The sequence below is a fragment of the Hyperoodon ampullatus genome (assembly GCF_949752795.1).
Source record: "Hyperoodon ampullatus genome assembly, chromosome: 4".
Lineage (NCBI taxonomy): Eukaryota > Metazoa > Chordata > Mammalia > Artiodactyla > Ziphiidae > Hyperoodon > Hyperoodon ampullatus.
This window is the reverse complement of record NC_136917.1, coordinates 99,645,071-99,667,193: the sequence shown is the minus strand read 5'-3', so window position 1 is coordinate 99,667,193 and position 22,123 is coordinate 99,645,071. Positions and strand designations below refer to the sequence as shown.

Here is a 22,123-nt window from a genome sequence, read left to right as displayed (position 1 = left end):
TGTCAGAGAGAAGATCAGAAAGATACTGGCAAAATGAAGATGATTTGACAGTTACTTTTCTTTTACTAAATAATATACAGCATACAACATGGCTACTTTGAGTGGTTATGGGACTCTGATGTCTGATTTGCTGTTTTCTATTCATACATAATCTTTCTATTCATTGAGTATTTAACCAAATGCTTACCATTAGTATACCAGTGTGCATAATATGTATTATACTACTTACTTCTGGTCACTAGAACTTATAATATTTTTGTGGAGGTACAACACATTAAAATTGAATAAGTTCATGAGTTAATAAATACTATGTAAATATCATAAAGCGATGTGGCATAGTGGTTTAAATCATGGGCTTTAAAGTCTAGATAGAATTGGGTCCTAATTTCAGTCTTTCTTTGTGACCTTGGATAAGTCACTTAGCCAAGCAGAGTTCATTTTCCTCATCTGTAAAATGTAGATGATAGAACTTACTAAATAGAGTTTCCATGAGGAAGAAATGAGAGGATGTATGTGAAGATAATGCTCAGCATGGTGCCTGGCACATAATTGCACACACACATACACACACACACACACACACACAAAGGAAGGGGAAAAAAGATGAGTGTCAACTGAGGAAAACAAATATATTATTATATGTTCTGAAGTGGAGCTCAATATTGGCTAAAGAGTTAACTGGCTGGGGTGGGAGAAGCAGATTCCAACTGAGCCTTAAAGGATGGACAGGTCTTGAATAAGCAGAAAGGGCATTTCATGTAGATAGCAAGGCAGAGCATATCAAGAGAATCTAAGAGGAAGGTACAAAGTAAAGAGTAGTACAAACACAAAATCTACAGAACTTATATTACGGATTAGACAGAGAGAGAACCACCAAAGATGATTTGAGTTTTTGAGCCTTCACCAGTAAAATAACTGTGCTACTGGTAGAAATCCATCGGCTATGAAAGGAAGCCATTTTTAGAGGAAGAACACAAGTTCAGGTTGAAATACACTGAGTTTGGGGTTATGATGGGACAACTTTCAATGTCCAGAGGATAGAAAGAGATAACAGACTTGGGACAAAAGTCATAGCCAGAGATTTTTCAGCTCCTTGAGAAGAAGAATTAGTTAGGTCTCATTTCTCTTTGTATCCCTCAGAGCGCCTACCATGGTGCTTTGAATATTCCAAGTACATTAACACTTGTTGCATGGATGAATGAATAAATGAATAAATGAATGAAAGTAAACATTTTGTTGTTATCTTCCTTGGGGATAGTTAAAATTGTGGGCACAGATCAGTTCTCTAAGGAAGAACAAAATTAGGACTATCCCAATATTGGAGACAAAAGACAAAAATTGAAGCATTAGTGTAAAAAAACATGAATGCACAGGGAGATAGGGATAGAAGGGGATATTAAATGGTGGTCAAGGGGGCACTGGGATAAATGCACTAAAAAAGTGGAAGATCAAGAGAGGTTATTGATGTCTTCAGGGAGCAAGTTTAGTCAAATGTTACAGGTGGAAGCCACAAAGGAAAGAATTAAGGTTGAACAAAAGCAGGGAGTAAATGATGGTGATGGTGAATGAAGGGGAAGAAACCTCACTGCCCCTCACTGCACTTTTTTCTTAAAATGCGTCAGTATGTGTTGCACAGAATAAACATTTGTCACAGGTGTGCCAATAATTAAGTGCACTCATAATGAATATGTGAAAGAATGAATGAATTGAATATGAAATCACTCATATTGAATATCATTGAATATCATTCATATTGAATATGAAAAAATACTATCTCTTGATTTCTTTTTCTTAATCAGAAACATTTCACCTTCATTTCTGTGCTGTGGGTATGTAAATAGATACAAATGTACTCGTAGGTGACAAAGTTGGTCAAAACCTGTAAGATAAACACTTATCTCTTTCTAATATATTACTCTTTTTACCTGCTATTATGGGAAAAGACCCACCCAGAAAGTTGTACCACTTTGCATTAGACTGTGGGAGGGGAATATTTATGAATAAATATAAGGAATTTTAATTTTCATATCAGTTGTTTTAGTATAAGCTATAGCCCCTCCAAGTGGCTCCCATCTGGATAGTTTCTTTTATTAAAACTAATTGTTTTGCATGTTTGGAAAATGCACAATTTTATCATCATCATGGAGAAAAGTCTGCATCATGTCTTTATACCATAAAAAGCAAACATGACTTACAGAAACAGAAAAACACCTGAAATCAATAAGCATCTATTTACTTCTCCCCATCTAAATGATCAATAAAATATTTTAGCTATGGGTTTGCCTCTTTTTTTTTTTTTTTTTTTTTTTTTTTTGCGGTACACAGGCCTCTCACCGTTGTGGCCTTTCCCGTTGCGGAGCACAGGCTCCGGACGCGCAGGCTCAGCGGCCATGGCTCACGGGCCCAGCCGCTCCGCAGCATGTGGGATCTTCCCAGACCAGGGCACAAACCCGTGTCCCCTGCATCAGAAGGCGGACTCTCAACCACTGCACCACTAGGGAAGCCCGCGTTTGCCTTTTTTAATGCTACGGAATTCATGCTGAGTGGAGAAAACTCATGCTTGATACATTCAACTTCTAGTACAGTTTCAAGGTGAATTACTAAATCCTCAAAACCTGATCTTCTAATGAAGGCACTGATACAAGCAGAGTTGGTGAAGAAAACCACAAAGATACAAAAATGCATAAATATATGACCAGCTGGGGACAAATTTTGATGGAATTATCACCAGATCTCTACAGACAAGGCATATCTATCAAATGTGCTTAACATAAGCTTTGATTCCATTAATTTCCCGAGAAAAGACATCAGGTAGAGTTCTGGACACCAGGTGTGTAAACACTAAGAGATTCTGATATTACAGTATCTTTCACATAGAAACCTGAACACAACCCAACCAGAAGAAGAAGAGAGTTTCTGCTGGGAATGCTACCTACCCTTTTACTACTAGTATCATTATTTAAACGTTTAATGCAGGAGAAACTGAAGGCCAAAAAAGAACACGCCTGCACTTAATTTCAAGTGACAGCTAATACAGTGCATTAAAGGTGTAATACTATACACATGGTAGTTATATATAAATAGTAACATTAAAAGTAGTTAAAACATTAAAATAGTAACATCCCTAAGACATCCTAAGTCTAAAACACTTAAAAGGCACATTTGCAGTACAACTTATCCTAAATTATTTTAATTGGTTTCAAGAAGACTTCAGATTAGTAATGGGCTTTGACTTTTCCTGATTATAAAAGAGAAACACAGATGAATGCTTTTTAGACAGCCTAATATCATTCCCAGGTAGACTACCACATAACCTGTGTTACTTAAATGCCATTAACTATCAACGAATGTTATTTTCACATAAGTGTTTTATGTAAATTTTGTTTGCCTAAAGTTGTTAGTTCTCTTAATAAATATAGCTAATGTAAAATGTCTCTCTCTCTTTTTTTTTTTCTTCTTTGGTTCTTTCCCTGCATTCATTATCCAGGAACTTTTTCAAAGAGAAAGAGGGGAGAAAAAGGCAGAGTGACAGAGCTTGAATACTTAGCAATCATTTTACCATTGAGGGTCTTTTTTTTTTTTATAGAGTGAAAAATAATCCAGTTACATTCTTTAGCTCGATTACTTACAAATAACTTATCTGAAAAAAAAAATCAAGTAAATCTGTCAGTTGTGGAAGTTTATTTTTCCATGTGTTATCTAGAGATAAGCCAGCCTGTACTATTAGATTTCCACTGACATAATTGTGCATGAATTCTGATCTGATTTGGTATTACATGGTGCAAAAGGTGACACATTTTCTCTAATATAGCCCATTAGAAAGGAAAGAAATTGCCAAAGTATGAAATCCTAGGACCTTGATTCAGAAACTATGTGACTTCGAGGTCAACTCAATGCAAAAGAACTTGTTCAAGTACCCCAGGCACTGAAGGTTGAGACAAGCAAATCTAAAACCTAGGGTAGTTACTCTGTTGGATAATCAATAAAATCTTACATTATCAGACTGCAGCAGCTGTATATTCGTTTATCATATTGCCGTGTGTGTCTCCAAAATATTCAGGTGTGGAATCACAAAGAATACAGATACTGTCCCCATTCCAAAATCATTGCTGATCAGAAGACTCGGCTAAGAAACCAGAACCAAGAAACAGAATTCATGTGCATAACGTGCTGAACGTTGATTTTAACATCCACGTAATGTCACCTCACTACAGCAGAGAAACATTAGCTTCAAAGATCCTGGAAAAGAGGCTTGACCGAGTTACTCAGAGTTCTTACAGCACAATTTTTAGAGATATAAGTGATCTTTGAAATCCTATGAGAATGTCCTTGAACAAATTAATAAAATACCAGATGTGAACTGTTGGCAATTCCAAGTACATCTTCTAAAAAGTAGAAACTCTTATGCTTTAAGATGGAAATGTTGTACCACCTCTTTTCCTCACTTGGCTTTTTATTTCTGGCAGCCAGGCAGAGTAAATAAGTACTTCCAGAACACAGGACTAGCATTTCATCCTCCATAGGTGGAGGACAATGAATGTCCATTACAACTTAAATAGGAATTTAAAAAGGATTCTTTACAACTCCTTCCTATCCCCACCCCCAAATTAGTTTCAAGGGAGAGCTTAGGTAGAAGATGAAATTTGGGGACTACATCTTTATCTATGGGCAAAGCAAAAGAGGAGAGATTTAGGGAGCCCCTTGAGTTTTCAGTGGAGAAGTTGAGAATGACAATTTAGTCAATCCTTTGTTGCTTCTCCTTTCATAAAGCAAAAACAAAAGTGAAATAAAAAGAAATAGCATGATAAAACTTGGATATACCTGGCAATTTGAAAGTGCTATGTTTGTTTCATTTTTGAGATAACCTAATCCAGCACTATATGCAGATAAACCTTAGACAAAGAGAGAGTCTCCTGGTAATAGGTTCCATATTCCTGAAGGCTACAGGACATCTATTAGAAGTTTTTGCTCTTTGGAAGTTGTGGCTGATTTTATTTTTGAAAGATGGCCACACAACATCTCTTATCCTTTAGGTTCTTATGCAATATGACCTTGACACTCCTGATGAAGAGGGAGAATCGAATTCACCCTCTCCTTGAATCTGGGCTGCTTTTAGGGACTTGCTTGACTAATAGAATATGACAGAAGTGACATTCTAGAACCTTCCAAGGCTAGGTCATAAGCAGCCTTGCAGCTTCCACCTGGACCTCTTGAAACACTTGATTTTGAATTCTCCCTCTCAGGACCCAGCTGCCATGTTAGGAGAAACCAGCAACAACCTCTAGTCATCTGACTGAGCCACCTTGAATGTCCAGCCGTTAGATGACCACAGCCCCAGACATCTGGCTGGAACCACACGAGAGATTTAGGCAAGAACTGCCCAGGCGAGCCCAGTCAACTCACTGCATAGCGGAGAAACGGAAAATTATTGCTTTAGGTCACTAAGTTTTGTTTTCTGGGGGTTGGGTAAGGCTGTTATACAAAAAATGGTAGGCTTTGGAGGCAACAGACTAGAGTTTGAAGTTTGGTTGTTTTACTTCTTTTGTGACTTTTAGTGAGTTACTTTATGCCTCAGAGGTTTCTGTCTTCATCAGAAAAATAGTGACAATAGTAGCTGGTTCTCAACTGACCCATATTCCTCCAGCATCATATTTTCCTAGTGACTCTTAGATAAAGGCCAGAATAAGCACGGTTACTATATATGTTCTGCTCTGAACCAACTTCTGAGGCATCAAAAGTATTTGGCCTCCTTTTACATTCATACTTCTTGCTTCCCCATTGGATCTGTGTTTACTTATTGGAAGCACACTGAATGGGTGAATGGGAAAAAGGCACTATTAATAGACCTGTTGCCATCATTTTTCCAAACATTCTCTCAAGACCTAGAACACAGGGAAAAGAGGACTGGGGTAGGCACATAGGACACTTTCTCTGTCTATACTGGACAGAACGGGCTCTGGCTCTGCAGAATTGCATTCCAAGTGGCCTAGTTGTCATCTCTAGGTGGGTCAACAGGCTTTGCTGGGAAGGAAAATTCATGAGAGGATTTCTTTTCCCATCTCAGTTTCTTCATCATCAGACAAGTTACTTAATTCCTAGTCTTAGCTTCTTCTCTATTAGATAAGTTAACTGGTTTCTAGGCTCAACTACTTCTCTAATTTAGTCATATTATCTGGTTTCTAATCTTAGCTGCTTCCTCACTAGCCAAGTTAATCTTCCTGATACTGAAGCATGGGAAGGATACTTGATAAGCCAATACACAGAGTCATCGAGAACATTAAATAAGGTAAGGAAGGGAAAGCACTTTGAAACACTGAAGTGCTACATACACATAAGGATGCCTCAGCTAGGCATCTCCCAGTCATCCAAAACCCTCAATTTCCCCTTACTCTATCCAACATAAAAATTTTCAATAATCTTCTTACAGTCACTATTAAAAATATCTCTCAAATTTGTTTCTTTCTATTGTCATTATTACCATTTAGGTGTAAGATGTCATTATTGATGGCCGGAGCAACTGTAGAACCTTCTAGCCTATTTCCCCACTTCAAGTCTCATCTCTTTTCATGCCATCCTCTGCCTCATTGCCAAAGTTTCCTTTATAAAGTACAAGTTTCATCATGACAAATCTCTACTTTAGAACTGCCTTTTATTCTTCACTGGCTGGAGAATGGAATTCAAATTCCTTAGATGATGCTAAAGCCTTCACAACCCTAAATTTCCCTGTCCAGTGTCATTTTCCTCCACTTCTGCTCCTACTACCCCACATACTCCTTGACTTTACACACCACACTTCCTCATACACCCTCATTCATCCTTCAAGACCCAAACCAAATGCCATTTTCTCCGTGCAACATTTGCAGACAGTCCTATGAAGATGGTCACCCTCCTGTTTTTCTCACCCAGATTCTGTGCACAACTTTATTATAGCATTTTTCTCACTGTATTACAAGTATTAGTTTACATCACCAAGGGTCCCACCAGACAGTGACTCCTGAAAGGCCCATATTGTGTCATATTTCTCTTTGTTTACCCAGTGACTTGTCCTTCAATATATGTTTATGGTAAAAAAAAAAAAAAAAAGTATCTGTTTTCAAGAAGAAGGACACAATGGCAAAATAGTTCAACCTATACCTGAGATTGGGCTTCAAGGGGTGGGAATATGTTTGTGAATTTAGGAAGAAAATAACATTTTAAAACTTCCTATCTGAGACTTTGATTGCTTTTAAAAAAAACGTTTGTCAAATTATATCAGGACATTGATTCAAGTCGAGGATATGGCATAGAATGCTGTATCTATCAGCCTAGCCTAAATTATGTTGCAGTGAAAAAAGACCTCAAAATCATAGAGGCCTGTAAAAACAAAGGTTTATTTTTTGCTCACATTACCTGTCCATATGGGTTGGCTCCATGTCCTCTTTATTCCAGAACTCAGGCTGACTGAAGACTTCCTACATGGACAGTTCCAGCTGTGTTTCAGGGGGCAAAAAAGAGAAATGGCAGAGCCAAGGATGGCGCTTGAGCCTTCATGTTGGGAAGTGGCATGGGTCAGCCAAAGTGAGTTACGTGGCCAAGTCTGAGATCAGTAGGCAGGAAAGTACATTTTGAACAGAAGGCAATCTGCCATTGATGCTATAGAAGGTAAAGAGACAGGTGCCATTGTCACTACCATGTTAAGACCTCTAGATTAGTTTCCTGTTGATAGGAATCTAAGAAAACACACCCTGCTAACATGATTATAGCCATATATCTTTGTTTACTTTGAGTCTAGCTAAAGTTGGAAAATTTCAAAGAAAAAAAAAGTACCATGAAGTTTTTATATCTATTAATTCTACACTAATTATGGAGTGTGATGAAACACAAAAAGTGCAGTATTTCTTGTGTGACAAGATTCTGGCCCATGGAAGCATGGAACCAATATAATTGAAGGAGTACCTTAGGCTGTGTACTCTAAAAATCTATTAGACATTGTGGATCTTTTTCTTTATACAAAAATATCTTGATTTTTACAGACTGGAACTTTACCTGGCTTTGGATTTTCCCCAAGAAAAAAGACTTGTATTAAAACATTTTTTGAGTTCAACATATCACCAAGAGAAATAACCCAGAGGCCATTGAAATATTTTGGTGAAGCCACACATTTCTTGAAGTTGTGTTCTCATCAAATGATGTCATCACTACAGAGTTTCTGACCTTTCTTTAATATTTCATTTTCTGCATGTAACTTAGAGAAAATAGATACCTCCATTTGCATAGCCAACTCCTGTTGGCAAGTTATCACAATCAAGGAAGAATTCCTACTTCGTGAACTCCTTTTAGAACCTGCAGAGTCAACGTCTTTAACATGGTGAAGAATTTCTTTGCCAAACAAACTTTCAGGCAGAATAGAAATCTTGGCACTCTGCGCTCAGATGGAGCATCTGTGATGCTTGGCAACACATCTGGTTCTGCTGCTTTGGTGAAAAAACATGCTCCTCATCTCAACATGCAGTTGTGTCAGCCAGTGTCAACGACTCTGCCAGCGATCATGAAAAACTTGTCTCTATTTCTATGAACGTTGTCAACCTCCTGAGAGCCAGGGCTGACACACTTCTATTTCAAGAAGTTTTGTCAAGAACTGGGAGTAGAAGAGTCAGTTCATTTCTGCAATACAGAAGTTAACTAGCTTTCCAGAGGACCTGTCTTCAAATGTTTGGTTGACCTTCAAATGAAAGTTCCTCTTTTTTGAGGCAAAGGAAATCCAACTATTAGAATAACCCAAAAGGAAATAGTCCAATCATAGTTAGCTTTACTTGATGGATATTCTTGCCAAATTACCTAGGTAATCAATCTTTTCATTTAAATTCTTTTAGCTCAACAGCCACTCTGGAGGGGCACATGGGGGGGCAGACAGCTACCTAAACATTCCAAGGCTGGAGAAGGGCTTCTGCAAACTGGAACAAGGAGCGACAAAGCTTCCCAATTTGTTTACAGGTAGAAACCCATAGACAGCTGGAATCCTTAGATAACCCTTTGAAAGCTAATCCTGCCTCTGATGACCTTAACATGCAACCATGAATACTTGATCCTTTAAAAACAAAAAATGACAAAGCATTAATGATGCAGACTTCTCAAAGCATGATCTCAACAAGGATTTTGGAGAACTCTAGGAATCTCACTATGCCTAACCTTCATCTAATAAAGCCACAGCAGCTCCCATTTTGTTTGTTACTGTTTTCTTTTGCCAAATCAGTCTTTTAAGCACTTATTGCTGTGAAACTGAAAAGTCATAGTCAAACAGATGTCAAAAATAATAAGCCTATTGCTGTGTCAAAAAAACCACTCCGTAATTTTAATATCAAAGCCAAACATCAGCCTTCTTGTAGAAGCTTACTTTTGAGCTGAATTCAACTTTATTTTTACTTGAAAAATTTGCATTTATCTCAGGTGTTTGAGGAAAATAGGCATTAATGTCAAGAAAAATGTGGTGAGAACAACAGAGATAAGACTTCAGGAAGATACGTTATAGTCTCTGTAAAAATAATTCAATTTCCATTGCAAAGAAATGGCACAAAAGAGTTATTTGTATATGTGTTTATATGTTTTCTTCTGGGGAGAATGTCTACAGCTGCCTTTAGATTCTGGAAGGGTCTGTGACCTAAATGAGTAGTACCGTCTGCCCTGGTTCTTGTAGAGTGAAACATTTTAAGGAATGGAATGAATGTTGTGAGGAAGTGAACTTCTGTTGAAAAATGAAGTTAACCATGCCTTGGTGCTCCACTCACCAATGAATAATAGAGGTTCCTCAAAAGGAAAGTAACCAACTGCACTAGAGATGGGCTCTAACCCACTCTCCTTTTGGACAAACTTTTCTGAAATAAAAACTAAGGCAATTTGGATAAAAATATTTGTTTTGTTAGATTCTGTTTTCAGTTTCCATATTAAATGAAGAACTGTAGAGCCATGTTTTTACAGAAGAGTAGGACTAAGATAATACGGAAAAAATAGGAACTCAGATCTAGTGCTTTAAAATGCAGCATTTTTTTTGAGAAGTATAGAAAATGCAGTTGGAAGGTACCTGTATTAGTTCCTATTGCTGCTGTAACAAATGATCATAAACCTAGGCTTACACAACACAAACTTATTATCTTACAATTCGGCAGTTCAGAAGTTGAAAATGGATCTCACTGGCCTAAAGTCAAGACGTGGACAAGACTGCATTTCTTTCTGGAGACTCTAGGGGCCTTTCCAGTTTCTAGAGGCTGCCCACATTCCTTGGCTTATGGCCCCTTTCCTCTTCCTTCAAAGCCAGTACAGCCGCTCACCTCCCTGCTCCGCCCCCAGTCAGTGTGTGTTTTATTAATGCCAATGCTCTGGCCCTGACTGTGTGTTCCCATGGTGGGTCCTCTATGGCTGCTCCTTCAGCTGCTGTTTCTTGATCTTCAGGTTCTCCTTGTACTTGTACTTGTTGAGCCTGCGGTGCAGGGCACATGCTTTTTCGGGCAGCAGATCCTGGGACTTATGAACTTTCTGAGGTTCTCCTTCTGAATCTGGTTAATGATGGTAAGAACAAGGGTGACAGACTGGCAGACAGCTCAGGTCTCCAGGAGCTTGGACCATGTGCCGCCTGTCACTTTGGTGATGTGCACCTGGGAGAGCTCCACCTTCAGGTGGTCCGGATCTTTCAGCAGCTCTTCTTTCTTGCTGGGAAGGTTCTGAGCACTGGTTTTGGCCACTGCTGCACACTCTGAGAGTCTCTTCCACTTTTAAGGACACTTGTAATATTGGGCCCACTCAGATAATCCAGGATAATCTCCCTATTGTAAAGTGAGCTGTTTAGCAACCTTCATCTCATCTGCTACCTAATGCCTCTTTGCCATGTAGTGTAACATATTCTCAGGTTCTAGGGATTAGGACAGGGACCTCTCTGAGGGGCTATTATTCTGCCTACCACATAGCCCTTTAGCTGGTATGATGGGAAAGAGCTGAAAGCATAAGAGAACAGTGAGAAGAAGTGGAAACCTAGATGTAAACAGCCCCTAGCTGGGTTGGATAGTATGTTCTCTGATTGTGCTACTAAAGATCATCCCTGAGATAATTTGCATCTACTTTTTTTTTTTTTTTTTTTTTTTTTTAGTGGAAAACCTTAAGGAAGGGCAAAGATGCCATACTTGGAAACCTGAGTTTTAGCCCTGGCTCTGCCACTTATTGTCTATATCACCTGTGGCAATTCACTTAAGTTGTATGAACTATGGTTTCCTCATTTTAAAATGAGGTCTAGAAGGGGCAGGGAGAGGATGGACTGGGATCTGCTGAGTGTCAGGGGCTCAAAGAAAGTAATCATGTAATTGCAGAAGTTCCACTGGCCCATCAGGGGGTCCTGGGATGAGAAACACCTGGTGCCCCTGGTGCCAGAGGCCCCTAATCCTAGACTCCTGCTAAGGACTCTGGTCCATGCCACCTATCAAGCAAACCTCAGTCATTGTGGACACATCCCCTGATGCCCCAGTCAGGGTCACAGTGTTACGGAGCCTGGCTCCAGGGGCCAGCCATGTGTGCTGGATGGGCTCTGGCCCAAGGACTGTGCACAGGCAGCGCCTGAGGAGGCCAAATGGGGGAGTGAACTGCGTGTGTGCAGGCAGAAGGCCTCCTGCCTTCCAGGAGATGGAAGGCCATGGGACAGCAAGGCAGCCTTCTTTTGCCCATCCTGGGTGTCCACCAGTTTTAATTTTGCTATGATTCTAGACGTAGTAGAGACTGTTTCTACTGACTTGAGGTCGGCAGGCTATCTGCTCAGTGGGTCCAGGCATCAACAGGTTCCCAATAGGAGGAATGGACCCTTTCCCACTTTTTGCCAATTTTATTCTTATTTGCTCTTCTCCCCAGAAGGAAGCAACAAGGGTAAAGAGTTCATCGGGCTTTCTGCATGCCCAACCACTCTCACTGCAGAGGTAAATTAGATAATAAGCAAGTGGAACATATTGTACTATGACTATAAAATATATCTCAGTTTATACCTCTGGTATGAGATGTTTCCTATAATGTTTGAAAGGACATGTCTAGGCAGGCAGGCTTTTCTAATTTCTTTACTGTAGGACAGTTATATCAGGGTCTAGCAAAACAAAAAATGGAAAGACTGTTCCATTTTTGTTCTAGAGCATGGGTGGGACTAGATGGTTGTATCAGGCAGAATTCTAAGAGGGCTGCCAAGATTCCTACCTCTTGGTATATATGTTCTGAATAATCCCCTGCCTTTGTGTGTGAGGGGGATTTTGGAATATGATGGGATAGTTATCCTATGATTATGTTATGTTACACGGCACAGTTCACTTTAAAAAGGGAGGTTATCTTTGGTGGGCCTAACCTAATCAGGTGAGCCCTTAAAACAACTGGGGTCTTCCTGAAGAAACAGATTTGAAGTATGAAAGAGATCTGAGACAGGGGTGATTCTCCACTGATGGATATAAAGATGGATGGGGCCATGGAAAGTGGAGACGAAGAGCAGAAAGCCAACAAGAAAGCAAGGGCTTCAGTCCTCCAACTACAAGGAACTTCATTCTATCAACAAACTAAATGAGCTTGAAAGTGGATTTTTCTGCAGAGCCTCTAGACAGGAACTCAGCTTGACTGATACCTGAGTATGAGACTGAGCAGAGAACCCAGTTGAGCCACACCTGGACTTCTGATCTACTGAACTGAGAGCTAATAAATGCGTATGGTTTTAAACCAGAAATAAACACACACACTACGGTCAATTATTCTACAACAAGGGAGACAAGAATATACAATGAAGAAAAGACAGTCTCTTCAATGAGTGGTACAGGAAAAACTGGACAGCTACATGTAAAAGCATGAAATGAGAATATTCCCAAACACCATATGCAAAAATAAACTCGAAATGGATCAAAGACCTAAATGTAAGGTCAGACACTATAAAACTCTTAGAGGAAAATATAGGCAGAACACTCTTTGACATAAATCGCTATAATATCTTTTTTGATCCACCTCCTAGAATAATGAAAATGAAAACAAAAATAAACAAATGGGACCTAATTAAACTTAAAAGCTTCTGCAGAGCAAAGGAAACCATCAACAAACTGAAAAGACAACCCACAAAATGGGAGAAAATATTTGCAAATGAAGCAACTGACAAGGGATTAATTTCCAAAACATACAAGCAGCTCATGCAGCTCTATGTCAAAAAACCAAACAATCCAATCAAAAAATGGGCAGAAGATCTAAATAGACATTTTTCCAAAGAAGACATACAGATGGCCAAAAAACACATGAAAAGATGCTCAACATCACTAATTACTAGAGAAACACAAATCAAAACTACAATGAAGTATCACCTCATACCAGTCAGAACGACCATCATCAAAAAGTCTACAAATAACAAATGCTGGAGCAGGTGTGGAGAAAAGGGAACCCTCCTACACTGTTGGTGGGAATGTAAACTGGTGCAACCACTATGGAGAACAGTATGGAGGTTCCTTAAAATACTTAAAATAGAACTACGACATGATCCAGCAATCCAACTCCTGGGCATATATCCAGACAAAACCATAATCCGAAAGGATACACGCATGCCAATGCTCACTGCAGTGCTATTTACAATAGCCAAGACATGGAAGCAACCTAAATGTCCATCAACAGAGGAATGGATAAAGAAGATGTGGTACCTATATACGATGGAACATTATTACTCAGCCATAAAAAAGAATGAAATAATGTTATTTGCAGCAACATGGATGGAACTAGACATTACCACACTAAGTGAAGAAAGTCAGACAGAGAAAGACAAATATCATATGATATCACTCATATGTGGAATCTAATTTAAAAAGATAAAAATGAACATATTTACACAACAGAAATAGATTTACAGATACCAAAAACAAACTTACAGTTACCAAAGGGGAAACGAGGCGGGGAGGGATAAATCAGGAGCTTGGGATGAACATATACATACTACTATATATAAGGTAGATTTAACCAACAAGGACCTATTGTATAGCACAGGGAAGTCTACTCAATATTCTGTGATAACCTATATGAGAAAAGAATCTAAAAAAGAATGACTATATGCATATGTATAACTGAATCACTTTGCTGTCCACCTGAAACTAACACAACATTGTAAATCAACTATACTCCAATAAAATTAAAATATGAAAAAAAGAAACAGAAATCCTATTTTAATATTTTATAATGAACTATTGCTAGTCCTAGCAAATAAATATTTTAAAATTAAAAAAGCCTCTAAGTTTGTGATAATTTGTTATGCAGCAATAACACCAATAATACTACAAATAAATACTAACCACAAAATTTTAAAATAAATAATAAAAAATAAATAATAATAAAATAAAAAATAAAATATTAATAAGCTAATACAATGGTATTCCACTTAAAGATAAGTTAGGGTTTTTTTGTCTCCTCTTTTCCTGCCTTTCTCCAAAGCTTTAATCCATTTCCCCACCATGTAGTTATTTCATTGACTATAACTAGAACATACCGTTTTGTCAGATTAAAAGCTCCTCTCATACCACTTACTTATTAGAGTTATCTCTTTCTTCCCCCCCTCACAGTTGATTTTAGATGCAGAGATGTATGCATCTTGGGTACATTATATACATGTTTAGGGCTGGAGGATCAAACCAGAAAATACAGATCTTGAGAATTAAGGCAAATAATCTGTGTTCTGATGTAACTGAGATATATTTCATTCATTGTAGCTACTTATCTTGAAACACAGTAAGCTTGACATAATGGTTGAAGAAAAAAGAGAAGCAATGTAAGCATAAATGTCTGAACATTTTAATATCTTTTTTCTATAAACATTACTAGAATGCCATGCATTTGGATCCATGTTTTTCCTGAGGAAAACCTGCATTCTATCTTCTGCTTCCTGATACTGCAGCTGGATCCTATTATAAGGGTAGGACACAACATGGGAAGCATGCCTAAACTTTTAAAGCTACAAAACAAAAGCTAATCTTCATTAATTAGATGTCTAGATTATGCAGATTGACCACTGTATTATTATATGTAACATGGTGAAAAACACTATTATATGGTTTGTTGATAGTTCCACGTAGGTAATTTATCTAAGCCTTATTTATAAAGATATTGTATTAACCACAAAGGCAGAATTTGGTGTCAGGTAAAAAAATCAGATCAAACTGTGACTTTGTGGTTGATGGCTGAAAGAATGCTTACAACAAAGACAAATGAGAATGCAATATGATGTCTTTCTAACATTTAATTCAAGAAAAATTTCATCTCCAGCACAGCTTAACCTAGAGCTACTACATAATGCAGATATAAGTGAAAATATTAACAAGTCAATGATTTATAACTAAGACTCACCATTTAAAACCCATATTCTCTGCCTTTGTGAAAACCATGGAATTGGATTAAGAGAGAAGCCGCCTAATTTTAGATTTAAGCAAATGTGGACAATGGATTCTTAGAATAAAGGATAAGTCTGAGCATCACAAACCCTCACCTGATTAATGATTAGCTGTTTTAGTAAAAAGGAAGAACTTATGAAAAAATACTCATAGTCCATAATGTGGAAAAACTTCAAGATCTGGGAATCCAGGTAAATCATGACTTTGTTTTTACCAACGTTAACCAAAGTCTTCCCAGGTGCTAAAGTCAGTACTAAAGAAAAGCTATTACAAAACTATTCTGTTAAGTAATTATCATCTTTGCTTCAACTTCTTATACCTGTGTCTATATATGCCATCTATGTAATTATGTTGAGGAAAAACACTCCAAACTCAAAAGAAGTGAACAACTTCAGTTTCTGCTCACACGGACCTTGTCAAGTAGCCAATGACTTGTCCTTTCATTGTGAGTGACTAATATCAATGCTGGCTCTAAAGAAAGACACTTTTCATAATCGCCCAACAATCTGCTAAGTGAAAACATATGAATGGGCTTAGGCAAAGCCTGCCAGGGGTCTTTGCTGAATGGAAAACAGGTGCTGTCATTCTGTGCCACGTAATACCCCATTTACCCCCAAGTCCAAAGGTTACAGGACTAATAGCTGCCTTGTGGTAATCAGGGAAAGCCAAGACACTAGCCCTGGTGAAACATCTGGGACGTATTTTACATACTTGCAACATATGCTTCAGGTTCAATTAAAGTGAGGCTTTGGCACATTTATTAATCTTTTTTACTTTTATCCTATAAGAGGACCCACTGACCTGACCCCACTATTATACCATATGAGAAAACAGAGAAATAATGAGAGCTAGAGGTCAGTACCTGCTCGTATGGCAAAAAACACACTTGTTTTCTCATGAAACTCCATTACGCATGACTCTATACACAAACTTTAAATAGAGGAACCAATGAATTTTTTAAAGTAGGAAATTACCCTTCTCCCACTCAGACACATCTGATAGCCAAGACTTACATTTACCACTGCGAGAGCCAGTCGAGAGACGGAAACTGGTAAATAGAAACTTGAAGGATCCTTTCATGTTTTCATTTCTTACATTAAAAACTGTATTTCCAGAATATAAGCTTTCCACTCTAAGATTCTTCCCTCTATGATGTAAGTCCCTAAAAGTCTATTGTAAATTATTACATTTGAAATTTTCTTTTTGTTCAGATATGATTTTTATACTATCAATTGCGTTACGAGTGAAAAAAAGCAAAACCTTCTTATATATCACTCAAATAAAGGGTTGGATTTATGAAAATCAGCTCACAATCCTTTCATATGGAAAACACACCGTTTGTCGGCATCCTGTACAGAAGAATACAGTTGAATTCACACAGTCATTTAAGCGCTCGCTTTCAATCAACTTTGGTAACGAGACCTGAAAATACGTTAGAACCAGGGTGTCAATCTCAGACAACCAAACACTGGATGACAACAGATGCCACTCCAGAGATCTGGGGTTGTTTCCACCCTGGCATGTTCTACTTGACATCTATGTTTTGGTGAACTGGTTAACCAGGTGTGCTAACATCTAACAGTGTGTCACTCCTAACACCCTCTCTATTAAAAGATGACCAAAAAGGGAGATTAGTGGTATAGAATATCAACAAACTGGCTAAAAAAATATAGGTTGACTTCAAGCAGGGGCACTGAAGTACTAGACTTCACCAAGGGTTTCCACTTACTAACATTTCTCGGGAAATGCCTGCTACCAGAATGGACCTTTAAGGTGGCTTTAATAATAAAGCAGCAACAAGCAAGGGAAAATGGCCATAAATGGATGGCAGCTCAGTGTTTATCAGCAGAGAAATGATGATTCAGAGCTGGCATGTTGAGTTTAAATACAAGCTCTCTACAGCTCTACAACTGACCTTAACAATAAATCATATCATTTATTGCCAGAAGTGTATGCTCATGTTATTCAACATTAAAAACAAGCACATATGTGTTTTTGCAGAAAGGAGATTTTGTTACTTTATGTTTGATGATGTTGCTAATGACTAAATGATGTCCAGAAGAAAAATCTCACATAAAAACTCTATGAATTTAAAAATGTTTGAAATAGCAGTAGAAGGGAGAAAGTGTGTGTGCGTGTATGTTTCTGTTTTCCTTCCAGCATTGAATATGTCAGGAAAAAAATCATTTGGGAAGTTAACTAATCACTGTGAATTTTTTTGACATTTCCAATGCTTGCTTCCAGCACTCAAATTCTTATACTCAGATATAAGTGTACATGTCTACTGGAATCAAAGGTCAAGGGCATAAATTAAGATACACTGTTTTTCTCCTTTCTTTAAAAAATTTCAGTGCTTTACTATAACAGAAGTCAGATAGATTCCATGAAGGTCAAAATCTGGTTTTATAGACTGAACAATGTGGAAATAATGAATGATATTCTCACTCCCTCCTCAGTCACTCCCCCGCCTCAATCGCACCCTAAGACTTTTTGGATTTTAGATCTAGAAGTGCCCAAAGATGATGATAAACCAGCATCACTAGCCTCCTTGCCATAGAAAGCTGTTCTTCCAACCTCAGCCACTGCTGCAGTGGTGCAAGGCCATTCTGATTCTTCCTTCCAGTTGTCCCCTCTCCCCAGAGGACAAACAATCCAAGCAATCCCAGAAAGTAGCTGTTATTTACTGTGGTCACCAACCCCAAGCCAACCAGCAATCGAAATACGAGCCTCTCTGAACAGACTTTCCTGACCAAGGAGCCACGGGCCATTCCAAGTCTAAGCCAGGGCAGTGAGCACTGGGATTATTTAAATGCCCTCTGGAGCCCTCCGCACACGTGTTCTTTTGCTGGGCAATTCTTGGAAAATTACAGATGACAATATCCATGTTTGACACATGCAGGCTGCTATTTTTTTCACTCCTCTCTTCCCCCCAAGTGTAGCCTGATTTGTAATACTCAAGATAGGACAAATTTTTGCCCTTCAAAAACAGTTGTCACTGCCGTTATCTTTGTGAGAGCTATCAAGTTCCAGACAAGCTGAATTATTTTTTTTTGTTCCTGGCAGAAAAATATTTGACCCAGCTCTGGACAAAAGCGAAGACAATTTATAGCCCTCTCTCCCTCTTTGCAACATGCAGTGGCATTGTTAGGATGATAAACAGCACTGTCCAATTTTCTGGACTCAAACACTTCAACTCCTTTTTAACTGTCTGTGAAAACAGTGTCATGTCTACATTTCCCCATCCCCAGGTACCCAAGTGCTGGGAAAGATAATTACCTTGTCATCTTTGTCATCTTCTTCTTCCTCGTCCTCTAGCATGTCCTCCACTACCTGCAGACAGAAACAGAAGTCGTTTTCATGCTCTTAAAGGAGAGAATTTTGTTCTGTCATTTTGAACCTTTTAGAAGTGAAAACTTTATTAACATTTGAAATGGACGCACTGAGAGGGAATATCTGATCTAGAGATAGGGATTAGGAAAATGCTATGCCTTTAATTGATGAACACCAGGGAACTGAATCCCAGTCAGGGGAACCCTATTTGTGTGAAATGTTCTGTGACAATTTAAAGGATTGGAAATATGCATAAGGTAAACTAACACTAATTTGAAGGATGCTTTAAATCAGGAGATTTCTTTTTTTACCTACTCCACTGTCTATATTAATTAGGCACTTTAAATTTGGAGCTAGATAACTAAGCAGAAAACAGCTCTGCTATTTCTAATTTACTTGTCACCAAACCCTAAGATAAAAATCTATGCCTGTTCATTGATTCATGCTGGTGAGCTATGGCATAAAGCTAACAATATCTTTCATGGTGCCAATTTTAATTCTGACATATAGTGTCAACTCTTGATCATCTCTGAATTACTTGTTCATTTTGTGGATTACCTGAAACTCTAATCTTAATTCTCTGTGATTTTACACATGGATTACGTTATGAGAATGAACATTACTACTGAAAGAAAAGAAGAGATGTATTCAATAATCAAATGTGTATATTATGTATATATAACCCATGTAGATAGATATGCACGCATGTATTTTTTAATGGCTCCTGGTTTACCTACTTCAGCAGAATGGTATAGTCATTTCGGATTTGCCAAATAATTTCCCCTTGCCTGGATCAATATATAACTACAGGCATTACAAATGAGACCCCACCCCATTTCAGGTGTTTTATCATGTTTTTATACATACACACTCCATGGAATCCAAAAATTTAAAAACTCTGGGGGGAGCTCTTATTCAGGTAAGTGCTAACTTATAACTGTATTTACGCCATTTGATATAATTTCTTGTGGTGCTTCTATTTTTTTTATCCAGTATCTTTATCTCTGAATAAACTTGACAGAATCATGGTTATCAAATATTTTTAAACCTTTCTCCCAAAGATCCTAACTTTAGAAGACAGAGATAGCTAGCTCTTCTTTCATGTGGCTTTAGGATAGAGACAGGAATATGCTATGAATGAAAACTTCAGGAACTAAGACTTACTAAACAAAGAGTTACATAAACTGAGATAATATGTCAGGACACTCAGTTATCCTACTAATTTTTCTCAAAGTTTCTAAAAGCATTAACGGATTTAAAAGAAGAACCCAGACACAAACTTCTAGTTCTCATGAACTGATATATAACTAAAAGCATCTGACAAACTGGGAAATTGTTCTTAATTTAATGTCATACTTTAAATCCTCTATTAAGTGGTAGAATCTGGTGGTCTTTCATTTGGACACTCAGCATTTCAAAAGAATCAGAGTAGCACAATGTTCTGTTTCCAGTATCAGGTTAGAGTTTACACTGATTTGGGGGACATATAAAGTAGTTCAGCCTCAGCAGGAAAGAAGGACTCTTGACATTCTAACTATACTCAGACACTCCATAAGCATTTATTACAAATGCCCTTGTCCAAGGCACACAGTACTAGGGACTGTGGGAATAGAAAGATGAATAACACACATATACTTCATCTATAGTCATGTAAGCCCACAAGAGGCTTGTAATCCAATAGAATTTAAATGGGGGCTATCAGATAGCCTTTCATGTTGACTTTTAACTTCCTGAAAATTTGAAGCATGCATATCATAAATATATAGACAACAATAGTGACAATGTATAATTGAGGTGCTGTATGCCAGACTATTCCAAACTGGGACCTTTGTGATGGAGGTTGAAATAGGAGAGGCAGTCACAATATTTCAGTACATTGTGTTGTATCAAAAGAATTCACCTAACACAGCAAGTAGCTAAACTAGAACTCAGACCCAGATTATGGGATAGCACAGCCAGCTCTGAAACCCTGCCCAGTTTTAAAACCAAATAAATAAAAATAAAATAAGGGAAAAAAGGAAAAGGAAAACAAAAAAATGATTGACCTCTCACGTGATTTTTTTAATGATTATACTTTTGTATCTCTTATAAAATGGTGTTATAAATTTTAGATTTATATTAAGTAATATTTTAAGGTTGTCGTTATCTATCTTTAAAAAATAAAAATTATATATATTTCAGGTATACAATATGATTACTTGATATATATTAGACTAAGTATTTTTTTCCTAAAATTACTCTTGTAGAGTCATATATCAAATATGGAAAATGAAATGAATATTACACTTTTATTCTTATACATAAAAATCAAACAATATTTTAGGTGGTTATTGTTAAGAATGTATTATGTATCTCTCCTCTTCAGTACTTACCAGCGTACTACAGTGCAAGGAAGGCAGAACGGTGTCAGATTGTGCCTAGCAGTTCATAATAAGTATTCAAGAAATATTTGTTGATAGACTGAACAGAAGAAAACCTCATCTATGCTTCAAATCTTTGAACATGCATTTTGGTAGAGGGCCTATCATTTATCTCACAGGACTCAACTAGATCACCTGCAAAGACTTATACCTAATCAATGATGCAGATGAATATAAGCAAATATTCAAACTGTGTTCAAAGATTTGCCTGGCAATAGAAAGCAAGGATATTTAACTGTTACATTAAGATTTGGAGATCTCCACTATCTTTAAGTTAATTTTCAAAGATTCAAAATATTATTGAACCATAAAAAAACCAAGAAGTTAATTTATGCATTTCACAAATCAGTTGCAGATCCTATGTTCAAGAAGGACCCAAGAGGTCTCCAGAATCAGGCTCTTCATTTGCACAACCCAAACTGTTCCCACCCTGCACAAGTGGGTAATTGGCTACACACAATTGCCCCACAAATGCACAGCCAGAATCACCCAAACACAACTATTTGCTTTTACATTTGGCAGAAAAGTGTTGTGTTAGCGAGAGGCCTTTGTGTTGTGTTGTAGCACCCGAGTGAGGGCTTTTCCCCTCCTCCAGTGACTTTTTAACGTTACAACATAAACATCTACAAATGAGGATTTATAATACAGGTGGTTTACCTAGTGATGCCTTTAAGCTGCTTCAGAATGTATCCCACTGTTATGGTTTGCTCAGATGGAAGCTTAAGGTGCCTTGGAAAATGGAGATGATAATAGCACCTTCCCCACAGTGTTGATTAGGGGTCCAATGAGACAATGTGTTTAAAGTGTTCAGCACAGTTCCTGTACCGAAGTACTAAAAAATGTGAGCTACTAATAAAAGTAGAAATAACATCAATTTAATAATATTTAAACCTTAATTTTTGGAAATTAAATGATATATATATTTTTTCCTGGGCAAAATATTCAGGGTTCTGAATGACATACACAATTCTGGTTGTT

The 22,123-nt window shown here is 37.7% G+C and overlaps 1 protein-coding gene across 14 annotated transcripts in view; it reads right to left on the bottom strand.

The window, feature by feature from the left end:
• The window catches only part of MCTP1 (multiple C2 and transmembrane domain containing 1), a gene marked incomplete at both ends in the record, with an annotated part of 539,514 nt that overhangs the window by 56,303 nt on the left and 461,088 nt on the right, over positions 1-22,123 (bottom strand). For all 14 annotated transcript variants that reach the window (XM_079702735.1, XM_079702743.1, XM_079702744.1 and 11 more), the window contains one exon: positions 18,672-18,725. In XM_079702735.1, the coding sequence (XP_079558861.1) occupies positions 18,672-18,725 (54 nt within the window). The remainder of the gene's footprint in view (positions 1-18,671; positions 18,726-22,123) is intronic.